The sequence below is a fragment of the Netta rufina genome (genome assembly GCF_964035555.1).
Source record: "Netta rufina genome assembly, chromosome: 21".
Lineage (NCBI taxonomy): Eukaryota > Metazoa > Chordata > Aves > Anseriformes > Anatidae > Netta > Netta rufina.
The window spans coordinates 9,407,250-9,430,792 of record NC_140145.1 but is presented as its reverse complement, the minus strand read 5'-3'; the positions used below and the strand labels follow the sequence as shown (position 1 = coordinate 9,430,792).

Genomic DNA, 23,543 nt, shown 5'->3' with positions numbered 1-23,543 from the left:
AAAAATCGACTTGAAAAAGCACTATCAATTGTGTCAGAATACCTGGAAGAAAGAATGGATTTGATAACCTAGGAAATTGGTTTAATTCCTGTGCTTCGTAGGCCAGTTTCTGCACCTCTCCTTATCTAGTTAGTAGTTACTCAAGAGTTCTCACTTCTTGTCAGCAGCCACAGCAATATTCATTTGTACAAGTCACCTTCTAAGTATCTGGTAATAAAAGTCAAGAGGAGGAGAAAAATTTAGGTCTTAAAAGAGAAGACAACAAAAGTGCTGGTAACTGTAAGATGGTGCTCAGAGGTTGATGAATTTCTTAAAGTTATATTTAAGTGAAACTAAATCCTAACTCTCAAGGAATTCATTAAAGAATAAAATAATCAGTCCCTGATACTTAGAGCCTTCAGCTGTATTGAAAAATAGTACCAGCATGGGTACAATGACGAATACATGGAAGATTTTGCAATGACAACCTGGCATACGCTCATCTATAGAGGTATTTGCTTAAACATTTACCCTTATTCCCAGAGTCATAAACCCACTTCTTCTTTAATAAGCTCATCTGTAAGGCAACTTTGACAATATTCACAAAAAGGCTGCACACATTCTTTTAACGAGAAAGCGAGAGGTATCCTGCAAGTATTTCCAATGCAGATCATAAAACGCAAGCTGTAGTGTCAGCTGAAAAAGGCAATGACCCACAGCAAGTAGAGAAAACGAAAAAACTAATGCATTTTTGGCAAAGTGAAAATAAATTAATGAACCCTACTTGGGATATTCTGTGATTCTATGAAATCAGACAGATAACTCCTGGGAGACTAGTGATTCTGGCACCAGCAGACAGCAACAACATAAAAGGGTCTTTTCTGAGTTCATCTATGGCTCTTCCCTTCTGAAGACGTGTGTACAGAGCCTCTGAAAATATTTATATATTACAGATTCCCCAAATATATTTAAGCTGTTTAAGCTTAAACTCAGGTATATTCCAAGATCCCCCAGCCTAACAGTCCCAAGGTCTTTAGTAAGTTATTTCTCAGAAATTCTCAGCAAGCTCTTTGAAAGCGCTCAAGAATTGATGCGGTCTTTTGTATGAAATAAAAATCACATGTTGAAAATAATACACATTAGATTTAGTCATGATATTTAATTAAAAACGGTAACTGAATAGATCAGTGAAACTCAGAGTAGCAGAAAAAATGCAGAGCAGAACACGATCTGCAGAGCAGAGAGAAAAACATGGATTCTGGAGCAAAAGGAAAAGTGTAGTGTTAAAGCACGGTGGATACGAGTCCTTTTCAGCTTTATTCAACAATTAACTGCAACACTTATGCTTGCTTCTATAAAAAAAGGAGTGTGTTTATGTGCTTGTGTTATATTATAAGCATACAGATCTGCATGCTGTGCAATATTGTCATTGAAAATCTGGAAAGCATTTACTGATAATGATGGTAGTCATGCTTGCCAATCCTCTAACATTAATAGAAGCATACCTGTGCCTGTTCATAGTAATATATTCCTAAACTGTCATTTTAAATAATCGAAAACCAAATAAATAATTATTTCTGCAATGTCACACCAACAGTTTTCAATAGTTTTCAGTCAAGTGATTCTAACGAGTAAATATCCAGATTCCCAACAGCTAACAATGCAGTAAAAAGAATTTAGTGTCTGTGTTAAAAACTTCATTTTATTTTTTGGAAGTGTAAGATATCTGTCCTTTGTAAGTATTCACTAACAATCTATTAAACATGAAACATTTAAAGAATAACTTTCTTCTAGCATGCTCCATTTATTTTAACTTGTATTGTATGCAGCAACTATTACATTAAAATGGTGGTATTAGCTGACATAAACAACTATTTAACATCAGCCAAATGCAGTAAAGACTCCAAAATTATTTAATATAAGTAATGTCAGATGAATGCTGTTATCCTTCTAGCTCTCAAAGATACCTTTTTCAATGCTGAAATAATAAATAATTGCCAGCCAAGAGTACTTTTCTTCAGAAATACTCACAACACTATATAGGTTACATTGTCAACAAAAGTAGCGCTAGGAAAATTTAAGCTGATGGAATTGTTTTCATGATGTCTTTTTGACAAATCTCGCATCTAAAATCTGACTACTCACAATTTCTAAACCAGATTATAAAGCTAAATCCATGCAAACCCTTAATGGATCAGGATTTTATTTCTAGCACTGCAAAAACTTCAGTTGTGGCCAAGTCTTATCAGCTACAGTGGCAGACAGATTAGAGAAGATGTGCCATGGATAAGTATGAAGCACTACCAGCTTAAACCAATTACACACTTAGCACAAAGTTGTCAAACTACAGATGAATGCCAAAACCTAACATTTAATTTCTATCACGCTTATAAATCTTAAGGAGAATTATATTGAAAAGAGAGCCTGTAAGAAATGTAAACATAGCTGGGATAAACATTCTTTAAACATAAGGTTTAAAGAATACTATTTGGAAATACAGAATGTTTTAGTGGTGTGTAAATAAGGGAACCATACTAATTCGGGAATAACCATTCATAAACCTACAGGACTTTTTTTTTTTTTTTTTTTTTTTTTTTTTATATCAGAAGTCAACAGTCTAAACTTGCCTGCATTTATTCATTGACAGACACATCTATTAAATTATCAATTAAATTATGCCATCTGAGAATCATTTCTTTTACAATAAGGAATGGTGTAAGAGCTAGCTATAAAACAATCCATAGCTGTCCTAATTACTCCTTGGCAGAAAAATGTGTGATAAAATGCATGTTTTGTGATTCACTTCCTCTGGTTTATTGCTTCAGTACTGTTAACCTGCAGCTTCTGATGATCTTCTACAGTACTCTTAAAGCATATAAAAAAAGATCTAGACAATCACTGTAAAATTTAAGGCACATAATTAGCAATTATTTCATGCACACTTCACAATAATAATCTGTTACGTACTAAGGGGAAAGAAACATTAATGAGCTACTTCTGGTGCTGCTCTGTGTACTGTGTTTGCATAATAATGAGGTCCAATCTGCTGGAAAACACATAAAGGACAAATTAATAAGGTCGTCATTTTTGTCTAATGATGCTTAATACAGTTTTAGCAATCTGCTCAAGACAAAAGACAGTCACTCAGACATAGCCGATTATGCATTCGCGTGGCAGATGAAATCTTTATTAAACAGAATGATGAATCTGATTAACATGCGATAACAAATATACAGTCTGCGAAAATGACCGTGCCACCTCCTGCAAGCATCCCTCACGTCGACTATTAAGGCTTTACTCAGATTGAGGTCAGACTGGTATTCCCCATAGGCGCATTAAGATAAAAGTTTGCCAGTAACACGAGGAACAAAACAATATCCTGTTATATAAAAAGCTACTGTCTCAACAGCTGACTGTCTAATCAGTTATAGCGACAACTCCTTAATAAGTTTGAGAATTTAATTGTCAGAGTTTCATTCAGCTTTTAACATATGAAAGAATTTATTATATCAGCTAGTCTAGATCTTAAAGCACTCCGAGTCCTTTACAGAAAATATTTTGGTATTGTAAGGGTAAATTCCCAAGTATGCCATCTATAAAGTTGTTACTATTTCACAGAGAAGACTGCAAACAGGAAAATATTGTAAATAGTCGTGTATTAAGGAACATAAAAAACAATATGAATTTATATGCCACTGATGTCACATAGAGCCTGAATAAGTTAATGAAGGTTTCTAGGTCAGTGGCCAGCATATAATTGAATTTATAGAAGTATAGCAGCAAATATAAAAATCTAATTTTCAATATAAATGTATAATTAATATGAAAGAGTGTGGGTTTAAAAAAAGATTTACAAAATGTAATTTGATAATCACACCTGCAATTTAACTCACGAAAAACAGCATTGCCTCTCTAATTGGTTACCAAACCTTGAAGTAAATTGCAAATATTAAATCCACTGATTCTATTTTAAGCTTGTTTTGCTATACCAATGTGATTTCTATTAAAAGAATAATTCCTTGCCTTCCAGAAACAACTGTACTTGATTTATAGAGAGCACATGACATGAAGTAGTTTAAGATGACATATGATACCTCATGACAACGTACACGATTTAGCATAGGGTAGGGCAGCAGTATAAACTGCAATGTTGATTTCATCTCTACAAATACATTGCTCAACAACAGCAGGATCTTGGATTCAAGATTACATTACTGGGAGCTAAAACTGACTTAATCACAGCTTCTTCGATCTAATGCATGTGTGTTTGCTCTGCCATACGACAGTCTATTAAAGTAATAATTTAAACTCCTTTTACTCATTCTACATGTCTTCATTTACATTCATATACTCCCAGTTAAAGAAGAACAGCCATGTGATTTAAAGCAAGGAGATGATAAAGTTAAAGATGTATTTACCTCTACCATCATTCATCCCCCATATATTTTACCTTTCTAAATAAGTAACATTATTTTCACCAAAAAGAAAAATGGGGAAAAGAAGTAAAAGGAGTAGCTTCTTCACCCCCACAACTCTCACATTCAAGTCACCTGGAGTATAAATTTAGTCATAATGCATATGGTTTGCAACAGATCCAAAGCAGAGATGTCAGTTCTGACAACTGTTTCACAGGTCTATTGAAGACGAGATATTTTTTTCTTCCCTGAATCTCTTTGAAACAAAGACATGCATTAAGAGATTAGATGCGTCTCTACTGAAAGCCACCAGCTTTCAGAATGACTCTCCAAAGCCACATGTGGTCTTTTTTAGCCTGTGTTGCTCTCCATAGCCTAGAGGTTTACCAAGATTTCTTTCTAGTAGATGGAAGCAGAGTGTAAGAAAATAATAGGAAAGAAACAGACATATTCAGGAAATTTATAACAATTAACTGTGTGTTTCTAGCTAAAGAAACAGAGGAAGTTAAGACCTGCAGACAGTCTAAGAACGTAACGCTTGTTTATTTTACAATATTAAAACACATACTTGTAAATCAAATACCAGCTTGTTACACATTGATACTTGATGCAGCTGGTATGAGAGACAGCCAGTCCCCCGTCCAAGTGCCTACCTGGCTAGCAGCATGAATGAAATCAGTGACATTGTTTAGTTTGCACAGTTAGTCATGGAAAGCAACAAAGAAGTGGAACACAATGCTTCTGATTTCCTCACAGTGTTACAGAGCCCCTTATTTTAAAAATACAGAAAAAGACTCTTAAAAAGATAAGAGAAAACAAGAATTATGTTTGACTCCATTATGCCTCAGAAAAAAAATGATCATTTCATGTTCTTTCAGCATAAAGTCCCTCAATGTATCATTTCATTATCTTTCATCTAAAATGAATGCTGAATACACTGAAAGGCTAGTAATAGCATTTGAAATACCAACATTCATGGCATGTAATGCTTCATAAACTTTGCTTCATCATCACATTGTCATCTAGCACATCTCAAATAGCTTGTATTGAGGATAATGATGCACACAGGTCAAAACATAAGGATCATATTCAGTGTTTGGCAAAGTTTGACACTCAAAAATCTCTGATTCAATTCAATTATACTTCTACCCACATTCTCCTGAAAGAAAATTCATAGAGACAAATGAAAAATATAAGTCCGACCATATCACTTGTCGGGTTACATTTTGTTCTGACTTCCTCCTCATGAAGGACATGGATAGCTGCTGCCCGTTTTCCTATCCCCTTTCATAAAGCTTAATACTATAGACATTGCAACAAATTAGGTATAAACAATGACAAATGTATTAAGTGATCTGAACTCAGTTCTTAACTTTAATACTGAAAATCATTTCAAATCTCTGTGGAAGAAGTTAGATGAAGGCATACACAACTAGACTAGGAAAAAAAAAATCATTCTACCATCTGTAGAAATGGTATTTTAATGCAAATTATTCAGCAATCATTTCAATAAACATAATAACCCAATTTACCTACCTGTGACTGTACTTTATTATTGAAGTGAGTAACCTCAGCTCCTATCAAAGGACATGCAGAAATTGACTGGATGACACAGTTCCTGCATTGTAAGTACCTTGTCAGAGAATATTCCTTCTCATTCCAAATAGCATTTAAAGATAAACTGGCATTCACATCTTCCAAAAGAAAGAAAGAGTGCTTTACGTAGACATCAAGAGATATTTTAAAGCAGTCACAAGCTGCACTTCACATTTCAAAACATTTTTTTGTTTGTTTTGCAAGAAAGCAAGGTGATAAAGAATACTTACTAATCTCTGAGAATTCAGTAGCATTTAAAATATGTGACAAAAAATCACAGAATTGTGCCATCTTAGCACCAGAACTGCCCACACGCTAGCAAAAAGCAGTACTTTACTTCTGGTCTCTGTCACCTGAATGCTGCTAAAGTATCACAAATTGCATAGTATGACACCAGGCATAATTTCATATAAAATATGAACATCACATCACTTCTACAGAGCCCTGCTTTACCAACTGTGCCAGGGTATACGCTTCATGGAGTTTGATTTGCTATATGGTATGTAAATTATTCTGTTTTCATTATCCTTATCTTTGTTTTGATCAGAATGCTATGCAAGGCCCTGAGTAATTTGGGAATGGAGAGGAAACTGGTGTATGTCTTCAGTGTTTGGTTAAACATAGAGAGCTCTACACTCTCTCACTACACTCAGACAATTGCTACACAGAAGAAAACATGTGGAAAGCACCTTTTGTTAACTTGACATTCAGTGTCCCTCAAGAGGAGAAATTTCCTAATAAGGAAAATTACAAAAAAAGCTTTAGTAAAGCTTTGAACATTATATATAATTTAACAAAAGACAAGTTATAGTCTATTTGAAAGCTCAGATGTTTCTCTTGGCTCAAAAACGCTTTCCAGAAAAAATCTGCAAAACCTGTATAAGTAGTTTGGAAAGTGGTAATACAGTGAAAGACTTCTACAGGTCCTCTCTATAGAGGTAAATCTCCGATGTAGATCAAGATATAAAAGCATATTAATCAAGAGGCACATGAAGAAAATGAAAGGTATTTCATTTAAAGGTATTTCATTTAAAGCTATAAGACTTGACAAATGTTAGGTGGTATTTATCAGTAATCAGTAAAATTTACCTTTGCTTTTCACGGACATCTGATAAACCTTCAAAGTTTCTTTTAGATGCTTAAGACTTGCAGCATCTGAGATGACCAACATCACATTATCATCTTCTGAGCTGCCAGCTAGTTGACATGCACAGTTATTAATGGATTCTTTACTTCTTACTGTAGTATTTCTGAAGAGTTTCCAGATTATTTTCAGTTCAATATTACTGTACCAAGCTTTTCTCAAAGTTCCTATGATTTAGAAAGCAGGGTGTAAGACACATATAAATGGTTTTGAATTCAGTACTGTTCAAACATTCTGCAAATTTTCCACATTTACAAGATGGTAATTTAGGCCCTGATCCAAATACCCACTGAAGTCAGTGAAAAGACTTCTATTAATGGAAATGGACCTTGGAAGAGGGCCTTATTTAAATATTTTAACGCATCCGAAATTTACTTTTCAACAGATAATTTCCCCCTTGTTATTACTCCCAAACTCGGCGAGTTTGATTCCACTTTGAATAGACAGTCATTTATTTTTAATTTTCTTCAAACCAATGCAAATTATTATTTTTCAACTTCCATGAACCAACTGACATCTGGAGATTCAGTTTAAACAGCATTAAACTTCTTGCTGACAATGGACATCCTGGTGACAGCTAGTGTTCAAGGACCTCAGTGGTTCAAAACATTTTTATTTAATACATAGTTACTCCATTTCACAGGTTCTATACCAATTAGCAAACATAGGGCAGTGCTGCTAAAACATTATTAAGGAAACGAATTAAAGTCTACTGATTAGATTACACAAGTCCAAAAGGAAACAGATTATGACTGCTCTGGGAAAATGGAGAGGCAACAGCCTCTATCACCTGGGCATCCCTGCTTTATTTGTAAGGTAACATGGACTTTGCTAGCTGGCGTGTGACTTTCATGGCTCCAGAGCAACGGGGGCATCTTCCATTTCCCCTCAGGCTCAGATCTGGTGTGCAGAAGAGGGTACTTGCTTGTTCTTGGTATTTTCTGGTTCATATAATGTCTGGACTGGCTTTGTGACCTGACGTGCATTTCAGCTACATCACACACTGGAGTCACGAGCACTAAATGCTCACGCACACAGTTCCTGCCTATTCAGCCTGGCCTCCCCCACTTTCATGGCTGAAGACTGTTTCAGGAGATTTTTCTTTTTGCTAATGTCACTTTTGATACCAGTTCCATGATTGTTTCATCATTTAATAAGCTTTTGGGGCCTTAGAGAACAGGAAGGAAAGTTTAAAAATCCCATAGCATAGCATGCTCTAAATGAATCCACACAAAAGTCTATCTCTGAAAGCTTATTGCTAATTGTTTCTGCATGTAATTCATGACAACTTCTTTTAATTAGGTCATTACTACATATGGCCCAGCAGAGTGAAGATACAGTGCCTTTTTGAAATGTAGAAGAGTTATTGCCATTATCAACTTGTAGACTTTCCCAAATTAAAGCAACTCAGAAAAACAGTAGGGCCAATTTTAGGGCACATCTAATTCTTGTTTTATTCAATGCTCTTTAGTTTTCAGTTGACACCAACTAAATTACTGCAGGGTAGGTTACATACTGAAGAACAACGAAGTGATCATACAGTTCGTTTCTCAGTAAAACTTTTGACAGTTTCATTTAAAACATGTATTAGATTCACAGAGCTGCTGTGCCAAGATATTAACCACATTCTCACAGCAACTGGTAGCAAATTAACACCTAATCCTTAGAAACAACATACTGCAGTGAATAGGCCACTATATTATAAATAATCTCTTTCAGCCTTCCATACTGCCAAGACCTGTTGCCTCCAGTTAACTCTTAAATGTCGTTCAGGTTTCCATCATACTTCAAGATAGATCAATACATCTAGACCACTTAATCAAGGAAGAGAAATACATCAGAAAGGTTACATTAATTTATTTTCACTGAAATACCAAGTAGAACAGGTTTCTTTGTTGTGACAACTTCTCCACCCAAATTTTTTTCTGCAAGTCTCTAGTGTATTTCTAACAACTTATTTATTTACTTACCATACCTAGTGGAGAAATTAACTAATTATTCTAAAATATGCCTTCAGCATCCAACACCGTGGAAGGATAAAGAATCCTACCATTCCTAACCTGAAAAAAATGACCAGTTACGTAGATCTTACCTTCTGCTTTTGGTAGTATTTCAACTCCACATATTTTACAATAGAGTCCTTTCTTGCAAGGTTGTTGGTGGTTTTCCTTCTAATAAGCCAATATGCAAGTTAATGTGAATAGTAGTTTGCATATATTAACTATGCAACTATACAGATTGAAGCATTTAAGTATAAACACATTATGAAATGTATCAGAACTACTTGAGATATACTTCTTTAAATGCCTAAATTTATTTGAATCAATGTTTATCATTTATGTTAGCTTAAAATTAAAATACACTACAGACTAAAAGTGTTTAACCTAGCCTGAAGAGAAACAGTTTTATATAAAACGTGAGATATTTTACAGCCAATGATGCAGCAGGATGTCAAAGATTTGGCTTGGAATTTTGCAGAGGAACCTGAGAAAACTGGTGTCCAACTCTTGCAGAATTTCTGTATGATTACTTCCTTACACTGCAAACCCTGCCCTAAAAATTACATACGAACAAGAAATTGGAAGCACTACTTCTAGTGAGATAGGAATCCCATCTAATACGATTTATGAGCTGGACTCTGTAGACTGTCAGTATCTGCAGCTTCTACCCACGTTAACACGACTTAAAAACATTCTGCTCCTTTGCTTCACATGAGAAACAAAGGCTTCTGTTCAGAGTGTAAATTGTAAATTTCTAGAGCAAACCGTACAGACCATGAATACACTATTCTATCTATATATTTATAGATAATTTAAAAGATATCATAAAATAAGTACTTTGTATTTCCCCTTAACATTCAACAGTAACCACTTAAAAAGAGATACTTTATCTACCTTTCTTTCACAGCTGTAGCCACATGCCCTAACTGTAGCTCTTCTTCGCCTGCATTGTCTCCGAACTTTCAATCCTTTAATAAATTCAAGATTTCATTATTATTTTAGACAGAAGAAATTGTATCAACCTAATATATACATAAGAAATTTTCAATGATTTAGCTTTTCCAGAACTAGAAAATCCAAAGAAATAATTCTAGGAAGGCTGATACACTAATTTTGCTTCCCTTCCAGTTGGGGTCTAGGTAGCAGGGCAAGTAATTTAATATACTCAATGATCATAAATATATTAACTAAAGAAATAAAGAATATGCCTACCACTAATATATTGAATATTATAGTTAAAGACAAATAAAGAATGAATATACACAGCTTTTACACCAAAAGAAACTGCCCATCTTCCTCCTTCCCTCCCTCCCAGCCTTCCCTCCAAAACCAGCAGCAATACAAGGAATTATTATCCATCGGTTGTCCCAAGCAACTCAGCGACAGTCAGGATTTGAGTTTGGTGAATTTCTGTATGGACGCTTTTAAAGAAAAATCTAGTATCTAATAAGCAAAATGTTGAGTTTTTACTAAACCATTATTATTATTTTTAACATGTATTAATTTCATATAAAACGTAGACATTGCAAATTAATATAAAATATTTGACATGAAGAAGGGGCATATCTTAAGGAATTTCTAATAAAAAGCAAGACACAACACCAGATAGATTCAAGGAAGTCAAAATCTGCTCCTGATCAGGAAAGGAAGATGGACTTCTAAAGATGGTACATAAAGAGAGGCAAATCTGTGAAGATGACAATTAAGGGATAGTATTCCATGAGATGAGCAGACAAGCCACTAAACTTAAGTGATTTCTATTACCCATTTAGATGCACATAAACATAAAAAGTAGTTTGGTACAGGAAATTTGTTAGATCTTTAGATGTGTCATATGTTTAAATTGCACCCAACATCAGAGCTTGCTTCTGCACTATCAAGTGGGAGTGTGGATGTAGCTAGCTAAAAAGCATCAGCACCTGATGACTGAGAGAATTCCATGAAACTTGAACCAAGAAGCACGGTCCTTTCGTAGCACCAGTAAAAGAAAAGGCTTAACCAAATGTCTTATAAGAAATATTGCAAGATAATGCTTGTTAAAGAAGTTTAACAATATCCTTAACACGCTTGCAAACACAGGATCTATTTTATAAAGGTGTATTTATTGTGCAAAGAGATACAATTTCAATCATTTTGATAAGAATATGTTCACAGTTCTGCAGAGATGGTGATAGAATGTTATTTAGATAAACTCCTAAAGAAAATGACCAGTCAAAAATTTCACCTCAGCTCTCATCAGGATATACAAACACCGGTAAATCAATCTTAAGATTGCAAAAATCTTGCATCTGCTTGTTAATACATGATGGAAATGAACAGTCTTTTCTTGAAAATCATGCATAATGTTTTATTACAGCAAAATCCTGGCTTATGTTTTCATTGCAGTAAATCAAATAAATGTTTAAATTGTTCAAAAAAAAGAGTACACTGAGGCAGATTTAAAGTCCATTATGTACAAATTTACATTGTTATACGTGGCATAGAAAATATGGTTGAAGGGCAGAGGAGTACTTGTTTTGAAACGAATACATACAGAATCCGACCAAAAGAAACAAAAGAAAAGAAAGGAAATCTTAAAAGAGTTATCACCTTTTATATAAAACAAAGAAAGACTACTTGAAGATGAAGGTATTTGATGATGATGATGATGAGAGGCAAGTGTACTGCTATTACACAGCCTCTGATGTGCTCATTTTAACAAAAGAAATTAGAGGGAAACAAGTGCTGAAGAACTTATCTATTTCAATATCCGTTCTTCATCTATCATGTTACTTGATCCACAAAAATGCTGTTATACATATTTAATAAAAATAATAAGAAATGCAAATAATCTTTCTTTTAAATATATATATATTGATATTTTGCTTTCTGATGTAAACTCAACTGTTTGTATTTAATGGCAGACTAATTAACTCTGTAATAGACAAATCTTCTCTTCACCCTACAATTACAAGTAGAATTACTTGGGCTTCTATTCAGAATTTCCACACATGATGTTTGTCCTTTGACCATAAAGTTAGGGGGAAAAATCTGAATTATATCTACAGATAATTGCATGTTGCATGGCTTGCACAGTGAAGAACAAAAACATAAAATGAACGATTGAGCTTGATAGTTGCATATATTAGATGTTAACTAGAATACCATTACTGCTCTATAGTGTGGCTACGTTATAAAGGCTGCTCACTACATTTCCCAGAGGCTGTCACTGTGTGCTAGTATTGTTCAATAAAAAGGATGACACACCTTTATTTCGTGATCTGGAAAGACTGATTTTCCGTTTTTTGGTGTCCATCTCTTGAGATTCTATCTGCTCTGCTTCTATTCCACTAGTCATCTTTGCATCATTAACTGCACTATTCTTACTCCCATCGTTTTGCACTATTCCATGTAAACTTGTGTTTCTGTCATCATCATTAGCCATTTCTTTTGTTACAGTTAGTGTTTTTGAGGTATTGATTACAAAAAGATCAGCAGCTACTGTAGATGTTCCACATTCACTCAGATTCTCATTTGTGTTACAGGTTGGATCTAGTGCTCTGATTTCCTGTTCCTCTGATTCCACATCATCATAGAGTTCTGGTGTGAAGTAGATACTCTCATCCTCATCCTCAGCTTCTGCAGATGCATTTAAGGTTGAAAGTTCACATTTCCCTCCTACAGAAGGAAGCTCACTGCAGGGTTCAATTTGAAGCTGTAGTTCATCAAGATGCTCCCCAGCAACTGGAGCCTCAGTATTTTTAACTGAAAAATTAGTTGTTTCCAAATGTGATTCTGGTACACTTGGTTTATGTTCTGAAATGAATGATGACTGGCATTGATTTACACCATCAATAAGTTCACTAGCACTATTCACATTCTTCTTTTGTTCGCTGCTTGCTGTGGACATGCAGTTTGCAGCTACAGGCAAAGGCGTTGAAGTCAGTGGTTTAAAGCAGCAGTGTTCTTTCATAAAACCAGAATTAGTCCAATCATTCTTTTTTGCTCTCTCTATTTTAGTTGCAGGCGTTTTGGGTGTGGAGTCCATATGTTTTCTTCTTTGTGTTGCATTGTGAGAATGACTCTCTACATCAACTTTCTGGCCACCTGTGAAAAATCACAAAACATTAATTAATTGTATATGCCTTCCCCCTGCTGATTTACAGCATGTTTAGCACATCAAAATTACCACTGTTTTATTAGGTTTACAGATATTTTATAATACTCATTAAGATTCAATACAAACAAAAGCCCAGATGTTACAACTATCTTTGCACATGAATTGTCTTAATGAAATCAATAGATTAACTGGCCCATGTAAAGTGAGAGCATATGTACAACTGGATTTAAAATCTGTATTTTTTATGCTTTGTACTCTTCTGTTATATACATCTTTTTTACCTGAAGTGAAATGATAAGCTTTCCTAAAATTTAGGAATGGATGGATAGTTACTAGTAAAGCTGTTACAGAAAAAGATTGAATACAAGGCGTCTTACTATGTCTAAACAACAGACATAGTTTGAATCAAAGCACTTGTCTTGCAATAATGTTCAAAATATGTTTGAAGCACACAAATTTAAATTCTCTTCATATTTTTCAATTACAAAGGCAAATTAAGTGAAAATAGTTTTGATCGTACTATGAACTTCTCAAATATTATCAATTGTTTTAAGACAACCAGATGGAATGACAACTAATTTCAATACGTTGAGCGCAGCTTATAACATTTGTGAATAATTATCATGTTGTACTATAACACTCCAGTAATTTTAAAAAACATTTGTTTCTTCCAAAAAAAAGAGGTGACTGGACATTTGAAATTGTTAATGAAGTCCTTTTTTCCCCACAGGAAATGAACGTACTTTGTTTCTTTGCTGCCGTGATATTACTGGGCTGATTTGATGTTGCAGGATTAATTGAATTGATGGGTGTAGTAAAATGAGTATCTGGGACCAAATTTTGCTCCTCACTTTTAACAGGAACATCTGGTGACAGCTGAATAGTTGCATTCTGTTGAGAAGCTGATGACACATCTTTTGAATTTGAAGGTACATGGAGAAATTCACTACTACACGGTGATGAACAATCAATGCCTTTCTGGTTTCTTTTAGCAAATGCTTGCAAGGATTCAAGCGCACTACCAAAATTTTCATGATGCTGGACTTGTTGGCGAATCCATTTAGATAATCCTAAGAGGGGGAGGGAAAAAAAAAAAAAAGTGTTACCACAAAACTGTATCATATATACTATTTACTGATGTGAAATAGCATCTAAATATTGCAAATACATCTGCATATGTACAGCATACACAGACTCTTAAGTATTTCGAGTAAGATAATGTATGACCTCCTTTCAGGGCTGGGAACTTGATTCAATGAATGACACTACTAATATTTTTCTTTCATATAAAAAGAAATAAAAATGAACCAGCACCTTTACCTTTCTCAGTAACACTCTTTTGAAATTTAAACTGCTGCACTGCAAAAACACCATTACAATTCTTTTATACCTGGGCGTTCACTTTGCTTGTTATCATGAATTATTAATAATTTACATAGAGTACACCTATTTACTGTCATACCAATAGCGTATGACAAAAATTAGAATTTAAATAGAATGAAGCTTTTACAACTTTATATTAGATCATGTAAGATATAAAGAAATAATCACAACTACCCAATAGCAAAAATATAATGCAACATAACATTTAAATGCAAGGCAACATAACTTCGTTATATAGTCATCATTTTTAGAATTCTCATATAGCAGAAGTTTTAAACCTAATAGCTATTCAGATGATATTGGAACACACAAGAATGAAGTAAAAAATAACTTTCTTAATAAAAATGTAATGTTTTTAAATCCATTGAAATTTTATTTTAAATACCAATTGTTTAAAAGTCTCTGACAAAAGAGAACTGGATTCTTCTGTGGAGTTTTGCTTTTTAGAAAAAATACTAATCTTATCAAATCTTAATCATATTGATTTTATATATTTTTATAGATAGATAGAAATTCTGCTTCCTTAGATAATTTAAATATAAAGATAATTTGATAATACGGATAAAATTGATTATGTGTGTCTTTTTACATATACACACTCTTATCTAAAAAATTGGAGTTTGTGTATCAATTTTATATATATAAATTGTTATTTATATAACTCCCATTTTTATATTTTATTAAGAGTTATATACATATGTTTTATATATATATATATATTTATATATATATATATATATATAGCAACTATATATGCATATATTTCCATTTCCTTAGAGAACTTGAATTTATTTTTATTGTAAAAGACATATCAGAAAATCGTTTGAAAATTGTTTGACTTGTACTATGGTGGCTGAGCTCCATCTGCTGACTAGACAGCAACACTGCCTGTTTACTATGTCCTTTTACCCATTCCTTCTATACAGGGCAGGAACAAAGATACGTAATTCTTTCCTAAGTAATTTCTTCCTTTTTTTTTTTTCTCCCTTTTCTATTAAGATAGTATGCATGTTCTGTTTTATCTATATTTATTTCCAGCCAGTATAAAACTACAAACAGAAGTTACTTTTTTGCATATTGAGCATTTAGGGGTTCCCTGTAATAGGAACAGCCCAGGCCTTTACCTGTTCTTACCTAAAAATTTAATTACATTAAAATTCAGACTGCTAACTCAAATCATTAAAGCTCCTTATCAATGCAAAGTATACGTCCACTAGAGACGTATCCAATGTCCAAATAAAAATCTATTGCCTACCTTTTTCATACATACATATACACACTCACCTGTGCACACATATGTATATATACCCTACTTATATTTAATATGCAAAGATTCAGAGTGCTAAGGTACTTATTTATATGCAAGAATAAGAAAGAATTCTTAAATTCTTCATACTGAAATTTCTGTATCATGATCTGCATACATACAAAAGGGAAAGGAAATTAAATTAACTGAATATTGGTACCAATGCATTTTCAGAGCACTTAATGAACTAGTGATATTAACTGCAGTTTTAGGCTTCTAAGTTTCAAGTAGACATTTCAAGTTTAACAGCTATACTTCGTTATGGCTTTCCTTACTCACCTAGGAGTGAAAGAAAAATAGAAAAAAAAAAGTTTTTTTTTTTTTTTTTTGTTTTGTTTTGTTTTTTACAGCTTACCTGTTATGTACTTGTTAGGGTTATTCCGGAAGCGGTCATCAACTAGAATAAGAGCACCCCAATCACTTCTATGTCGTATACACCTACAGGCAAGCGATAAAAAAATGTGGGAATCAGACAAGAGGAACTGCAAAATGTCAGCCTGCTGGAGTATGCAAAAACATACAGAAAGTGCTTTCCTACTCTCTTGCAACTAAAAAAATACATTATGAATGCAAAAACTACACTATCAGAGTATATCATGGAAGCTTAATTTTCATTGACTTCTTGAATGTACTATATGAAAACGAATAAAATAAATACAAATACTTAGCAGCTAATCAAACCATATATTATTTGTTTTCCACTCTTAACTGGATAAATTAAATACTGAAAGTTGAACATGTAAGAGTGTAAAAGAAAACAAAATGGACTGATACAACGGCTTGCAGTTTTTTTAAACTATGCACTTTCATAAAGAAATGTAAAATTCTGCAAATCAAAGCTGAGTGATACTGTTAAGTTTGTAACTGAGTCGTTACAGGCATACAAAAATATTCCAATATTCACTTCACATGTGTTGATATTTTTAACATTATTTGGATTTCTATACACTGCCTCCCAGAAAAAAAATATGAAAGAACAGTAATAACATAAATGAAATGTGGAAAAGAATCTGTCTGTAATAGCTTCGGATTATTATTCCCATTTCATAAGAAGAGGGCAACTTTTGAAAAAGATGTACATATGTACACGAAAACACAAGCATAACAGTCAGGCAGTAAAATGGGAGTGACAAGGTTGGTCAAGGTTGGTTTCCTCCAAATAAATTTGTATTTGAAGTCTCTCCACGGTCAGAAAAGCTACCACAACTTCTTTAAGGAACAGACTTCTTCCCACTTTTCATTTTTCATTGGTTGATTAAGTGTTAACTCATAGTTTAAATGAATGACACAAACCGGAGAGACATCCTACACTTTTTAGGAAAAGCAGCACTGCAACGAATTCATAGCATGGTTGTCACCTGGCCATTCACACCATCTGTTATATTCCCAAAGGCTGCTATTTCATTTCATGGACTTGTGTTACTTTGTATAATGTAACAGCACTGAATTAGGAGAGAAGTGCCAGACTGAAGACTAGCGTGTTTCTGCTCACTTCAACCCCTGCAGGCATCTTTGCAGCAAGAAGCTTGTATCTACAGCAACTACTTGCTGCAGTTTTCAGAATGAGCTACATTCTGGTTTATACCACCTTAGTAGACTGCTCTGTTTTTATAAAAATAGTCATCATATGTTGTCATCCTTCACCAAACCTCAGTTAGTAAAGACTTAGTCTAACGATACTATACACGACTCACACATTTATTTCAGAATGGAAGTCTATTCTTTCCCTTTAAGTTTAGACCAGCATGAGTTCATTCACATAAATTATACAACAAGCAATTTTCACTAAAGCTAGAATTAAGTTAAAACTCCCATCGGTGACAAAACTTCAGATTCATTTCTTACTGTTAGAATTCCACCACCTATTTTTATTTCTTTCTTAACAACTGTTAACAAATGGTCTTATTTTGCGAAGTGAAATCTAAGAAATCAGACCTGTAACAAGAATTTACAATGAGATTTTATTACTTAAGACTATATTCTCAAGTTTCTTTCCAAACTATCCATTTATGTTATTATAACTGATCTATAAATCTGTGTCTGTGCCTCTATCATGCAGATATATATCACACATACATCTATAACAGATGTATATCATTCATGACAGATACAGATGATAGACTGTATCTACCTAGATATATGATCAACTTTTTTGGAGAAGGATGAATTAATTCTATCCTGTTAATAAATTTTAGGTTTTTGTATTTTTCCTTTTGAGAAGGTAAGCTATACCACTTCTAAATCTGGAAAAAGATCAGTAAGCATAATTGAATTGACCTTTTGCAAAGGTCTTAAAAAAAAAAAAAAAACAACATACTATTTCTCCCTTTAAAAAAATACTTGTAAGCTAAACATCAAACAACTGTTCTAAGCCCACCAAGAGCAATAATTAGCATAATTATATAATATATATAATATATTATATATAATCTAATACAAATACAATGTATAATATATTATATACATTATAAATATCATATATATATAAAGACCTAAGAGAATTCTTGTTTGGTTTATGAGTTCAAGAATTATTTTTCTCTGCAAATGCTTTCCTTTCTGTATATCTGGACTAACAACAACAAAACCTGCAAACAAACTAAAGCAGAGTCCGAATGTAAAATGAAAACTTGGAGTTATAACAACACAAATACACAACATGTTCTGCCAGTACAGAACAGCTGAAGACTTGATTTCTGTAAAAAGATTTTTGGCCTGGTTATTCCTTCTGTGCTAACAATGAGGAATTAATCAGTGAAGATGTCACAAACAAGAAGTTCTACAAATAAGTATGTTTTTATTTATGTTCAGTTTATCTCACCTTCCCAGGGCCTGGTTCAGAGCCCTGTAAGCTTGAATTTCATACCACTGACTCCCTGGTAAAAGGCCTCTCGAATTTTTGTGCTGGTCATTGTACTTCCTCTTTAATTCAACCTAAGAAAGAAATCACAATATATTGTTTTTAATAATAGTTCTGAAATAGAAATATTCTAAAAAGGGAAAGGAATCAGACATTGATTAAACAAGCAAATACATAAAGGAAAAAAGGGAGCTTGTTAGATAAAATAGCAGGCTAGAAACAACATTTCAATCCCATTTCCAATTCCATAGAAAGTTTTGTCCAGATCATAAATAAATGTGATTTTCCCAACCAAACCATTGTTTGTTCACATTACATTATGGCCAACCAAACTAAGCATGATGGCCTTAGTCAAAATTAAGGCCTACCTCAAGACAAAAATAACTGGGTCTCAGCTCTTGCCATTAGAGTCATTTACCTAAGAACCACAGATCACCAAAACCTTCTGAAAAAGGTTTAACGCCGCGTCTGAGCTTATACCATGGAGACACTGACTTTCTAACTCTTGCAACATGCACAGACCAGAAAGACAAGAACTAATACAGATTCAACTCAAATAACAGCAGTTCTCCTGTCTCTCTATCAAAGCAGAACACCCCTGAAAGTGAGGGGGCTTCTGAAGCAGGCTCCTCTTCGGGAAAAATGCCATCTCCCAGCTGCTCCCAGGGCAGCTCCGACACCAACTGCAGAAGAAATTCCTCAACTCTCCTTTCTAATCGTGTGGATAACCACGCGTAACACGCCTGACGTGAGTTTGAACAAGAATTTGTTACTTGGACATTATACACACTTTAACATATATCAGAAGAATTTATTATTATTGGGAACAGGGGATTTTTTTTCCCCCAATAAACAAACATAAAACTACACCAGAAAGGGTCTTTCCATTGCTCTTTTGTACAGTATTAACCTTTCTAAACTGACAAGCGAAAGGACACGCTTCAGGAGAGAAAACAGCAGACTTCTAACCTCTTCTGACAGGTAACTTTCAAGTTGAATTTGGATAAGAAATCTTATTTTATGTACTTATGCCCTTTAAATTGCCTGTCAAATTTACAAATTCAATCTTTACAGCCAGAAAGTAAATTCAGTTTGATTTCACAGATTTAATATTTGTTCCGGTCACTCAGAATCTATTGACTGGCACAACAGTTTTCCCTCATAATTTTCAAAACAGAAGATGATTTTTTCTGAACACTTAGGCACATTAATACCATTTTGTAAGAAGGAACTTGTATCCAGACCTTTCCACAGATGTAAATACTGGTTGGAGAAACAACAGAGCGTTCCTCAGCATTTCAAATTAGGTAGGACGTTAGAAAATTTCATTAAAGTCTTTAAAACATAACCAATGGCAATAATGCTCCTGTAAATACTTTGCATTTGTCTTCTTGCCCTGGTGATTTTTCTAACAATTTTCTCTACTGAAGAAATTCTGTTACCAGTAAGGTTTTGGCCAATTGTAACAAATGTGTCCTACTCCTCTAGCAGGCTATTCAAAGCAGTATTAGAATAACCAGTCATATGTCCTATACTTAAAAAAAGAAAGAAAAAAAAAAAAGATATTTCAATTATGTGCATAAACAAACCACTGAAGATCACCTGCATTATGACACCCTGTGAATAGAATCCATTACAGTTACATTCCAATACATATTAGCATTATGCAAATGTATACAACTTCTAAGCATATCAATGATGACATTTAATTTTTCAAATTATATAAAAATCAGTATTCACTCGGTCTAAATTTGCAATGGGTCTTTAAAGCCTATTTTTTCTACCTTAATTAAGAAAGGGCTAGCAGAAAATAAACATTTGGTTTTCTCACTTCGACAATCACATCTCAGCACGAGACGACAACTTACATTGCTAAGAGTTCAGTTTTCATCAGAAGTCTAGGAAAGGTAAAAGGCCAGGCCATGTCATTTTAATGCAATCAGAATCTATTTCATTGTATAACTCTTACATTATCAAACATCAAATCAACGCCCAATTCAAAATGACATGCTGCATATGTGAAAAAGCCAGTCTCTCCTGCTAGCAAATATCCTAAATGTGCAGTAAACCACAGGCTAGAAGGGATTAGTTAAAATGTCAGAAGACAGCCTTTTACTTTTACCTGTTCATCCTTAAAAATATACTCTTAGCTATCAGGCATGCTTTACAGACAAATAGCTTCAGCAAGCAGCAGCAGAAGGCCCGTGGCAAGCTCTGCCATCTTGTAGCTGTCAGACAGATTAGGCTTTGATCTATCTGGGAGGTCATGGTCACATTCACATTTACTGAAGTCTAACAGCATTATACCTGCTAACTGCTCGTTCTTTTAATGCTTAATTAATTCGACATCTTTCACTATGGAATATTAACTGAGAAACAGCAACAAAAATTAAATGTCATGAACAAACTTTGTCTTTTATGACTTGGAAAAATCTTTTGAGGTAATTTCTACGACAATTTCAAAGAATTTAATATGTGTTTTGCTAATTACGATCGAAAAATAAGTTTTTATTCAAGAGTAACAAATGCGTTAAACATTCAACAACATTCTTTCTATTAGATTCTAAGCATTGACAACTCACAAAAAAACTGTGGCAAACTGTGCTTCACCTGAAGAAACCCTGACTTATTCAGGATTCAGGTAACACATAAACAAGTAAGCGAAGTGGATTTATACTGTGCTTACTATATTAGTCAGCTTATGACGTGAAACTCAGAAGACTAGCAGAGATGGTTTTTGAACCTCAGACTAACATGCAGGTTTACATAGAGAAGGCTGCAGCATGGATTTTGAGCAATACGACAGGCTGAAGCAGACCTATTCAAAATTAACTAACAGCAAGGTATAAAAATAGCAATCTATTATAAGCTAACTGTTTATGCAGAAAAATCAATCGTTGGACAATAAAATGAAAGCACTGCTTTTGTTCCCTGAGAATTGAGTTCTTTCGGTTCTGTAAATACAAGACCTCTCCTTATTTTGCAGTAATAATTGCAACTTGAGATAAGGAAAATTTGAAACAAAATGCCAGTGTATTTTAGATATCTTCATCTACATGCACATCATCATGCTAATTTACTACTGAAGCAGTTTTAAGGAGAAAACATTTAACCTACAAAGAGTAAGAACTATTGTACTAGACTATAAATTACATTTTTAAGAAGGAAAACATTTTAAAATCATTTTATCTCAGCTAAAGAACAGAACTTCAGAGCTAAGAGCTACCAGAACAGCCAAGGACTAGAGAATGTGTCTGGGACATTACCATTCATAACCAGATTACTGTAAACCCGTTTATCAATGCAATTATCACAACCTGAAGGTTAAATGGGCTAAACCACAGCACAACATTTAGTATTTTGTTCAATTTAAATCTATAAGCTGTGGTTGGTTTTACTTCATCTGGGAAAGTTTCAGAAATTTTAGATGCAATAACCAATTTAAACTTCATTTAACCAATTACAGTGCTATACTTTGCTGCAATAAGAAAGAAAGAAAGAAACAAACAAAAAAATCTAAGCTATTGCTAGTAGTTAAAAAGCCAGGCTTGTTCTTTAACAAGGTATCACTTCACTAACACGTTCAATTGTCTCCCATTTTCTCTGGTAGATTAAAATTGACCTCCAGGTTGTAACCTATAGGATTACAAACCAGATTACTCAGAAGTCTAAAGGCAAGACAAGTTCATGAACACAACAGCAACACTGAACAGTAAAACAAAGCACTCATTAAACCTGCATCTGTCTTTAGATCAGTATCTAGCAGCATTGTGCCATGTTAAAGTAAGGGAACTGCTGAAAGAAAAAGGGCAAATAAGCTTGGAACTGGATCAATACACACAGACGCAAGGGCAGCACATGTAGACACATGTCGAAGCTCATGGCCTCCACTCCTCAGCACTCTCCTCCATTTATCTTCCAAGAAATTAAAAAGAGAAAAGGGATACAGAGGTTTTCTTGCATTACACTGACTTGTTTCTCTGGTTTTAGGAGAGGACAAATTGTCGTGATAATTAAGAATAAAAAAATATTATTTCTGTCATCCAGCAAACTTCAAAACCCATTTGCTTTTTTTTTTTTTTTTGTAAATATCTAATTCCCTACTTCCCAACATCAAACAAACAAAAACCCATGTGGTTACCTCATTTTCTGCATTCATCCCCCACCCCCTAAAAAGACATAAAAACGTTTTTTAAACAAATCTACTTTCTTCAGAATCTCCTGTGTCCAGTTAGAGTCTCTCCTCCACCTGAAATAGCAATAATTGGAATTCTCCAGGAACATGCTTGCCATCTACTTTCCTCCTGACAAATACCAAGTAATCATAAAAGTTCGCAAGTGCAGGAAAGTAAAAGACATGAAAACCCATTTATTCTCTATCTGAAAACTCTTAAACGGAAGAAGCATTAAATAGTGAAGCATTTGACCTTTTTCCCCTTCCTTCCAAAGTAGCAACAACATCTGGGACATTTAAGCCTAAATAACGCACATATATGGACCTGGCTGAGTCACAGGGCATGCTTCAAACATCCACACTCCCCGGCAGACTTGCTGATAGATAAATCTAAACACAGCAGCTCCATTTTTTAGGCCACACGAGGAAGATAGGGTAGGACGTCATCTTCAAATGTTCCAGGCATTCCAAGTGCAAACGGTGTTAACACAAAACAGCATGAAATAAGCAAATGCTCATCATCCATAATTTACCAAACTAGATTGTGGATATGACAATAATTTATTAAGGTCATTCCAACCATCTCGTAC

General features: G+C 34.0%; 1 protein-coding gene across 1 annotated transcript in view; it reads right to left on the bottom strand.

Annotated features, from left to right (window-relative positions):
* BRIP1 (BRCA1 interacting DNA helicase 1) overlaps positions 1–23,543 on the bottom strand; it is a gene marked incomplete at its 3' end in the record, with an annotated part of 109,082 nt that overhangs the window by 39,185 nt on the left and 46,354 nt on the right. The window contains exons 17-24 of the mRNA XM_084299376.1: positions 18,741–18,853; positions 16,278–16,360; positions 14,004–14,303; positions 12,381–13,220; positions 10,029–10,102; positions 9,227–9,305; positions 7,080–7,301; positions 5,931–6,088 (exon numbers count right to left, since the gene is read on the bottom strand). Of these exons, the coding sequence (XP_084155502.1) occupies positions 5,931–6,088; positions 7,080–7,301; positions 9,227–9,305; positions 10,029–10,102; positions 12,381–13,220; positions 14,004–14,303; positions 16,278–16,360; positions 18,741–18,853 (1,869 nt within the window). The remainder of the gene's footprint in view (positions 1–5,930; positions 6,089–7,079; positions 7,302–9,226; positions 9,306–10,028; positions 10,103–12,380; positions 13,221–14,003; positions 14,304–16,277; positions 16,361–18,740; positions 18,854–23,543) is intronic.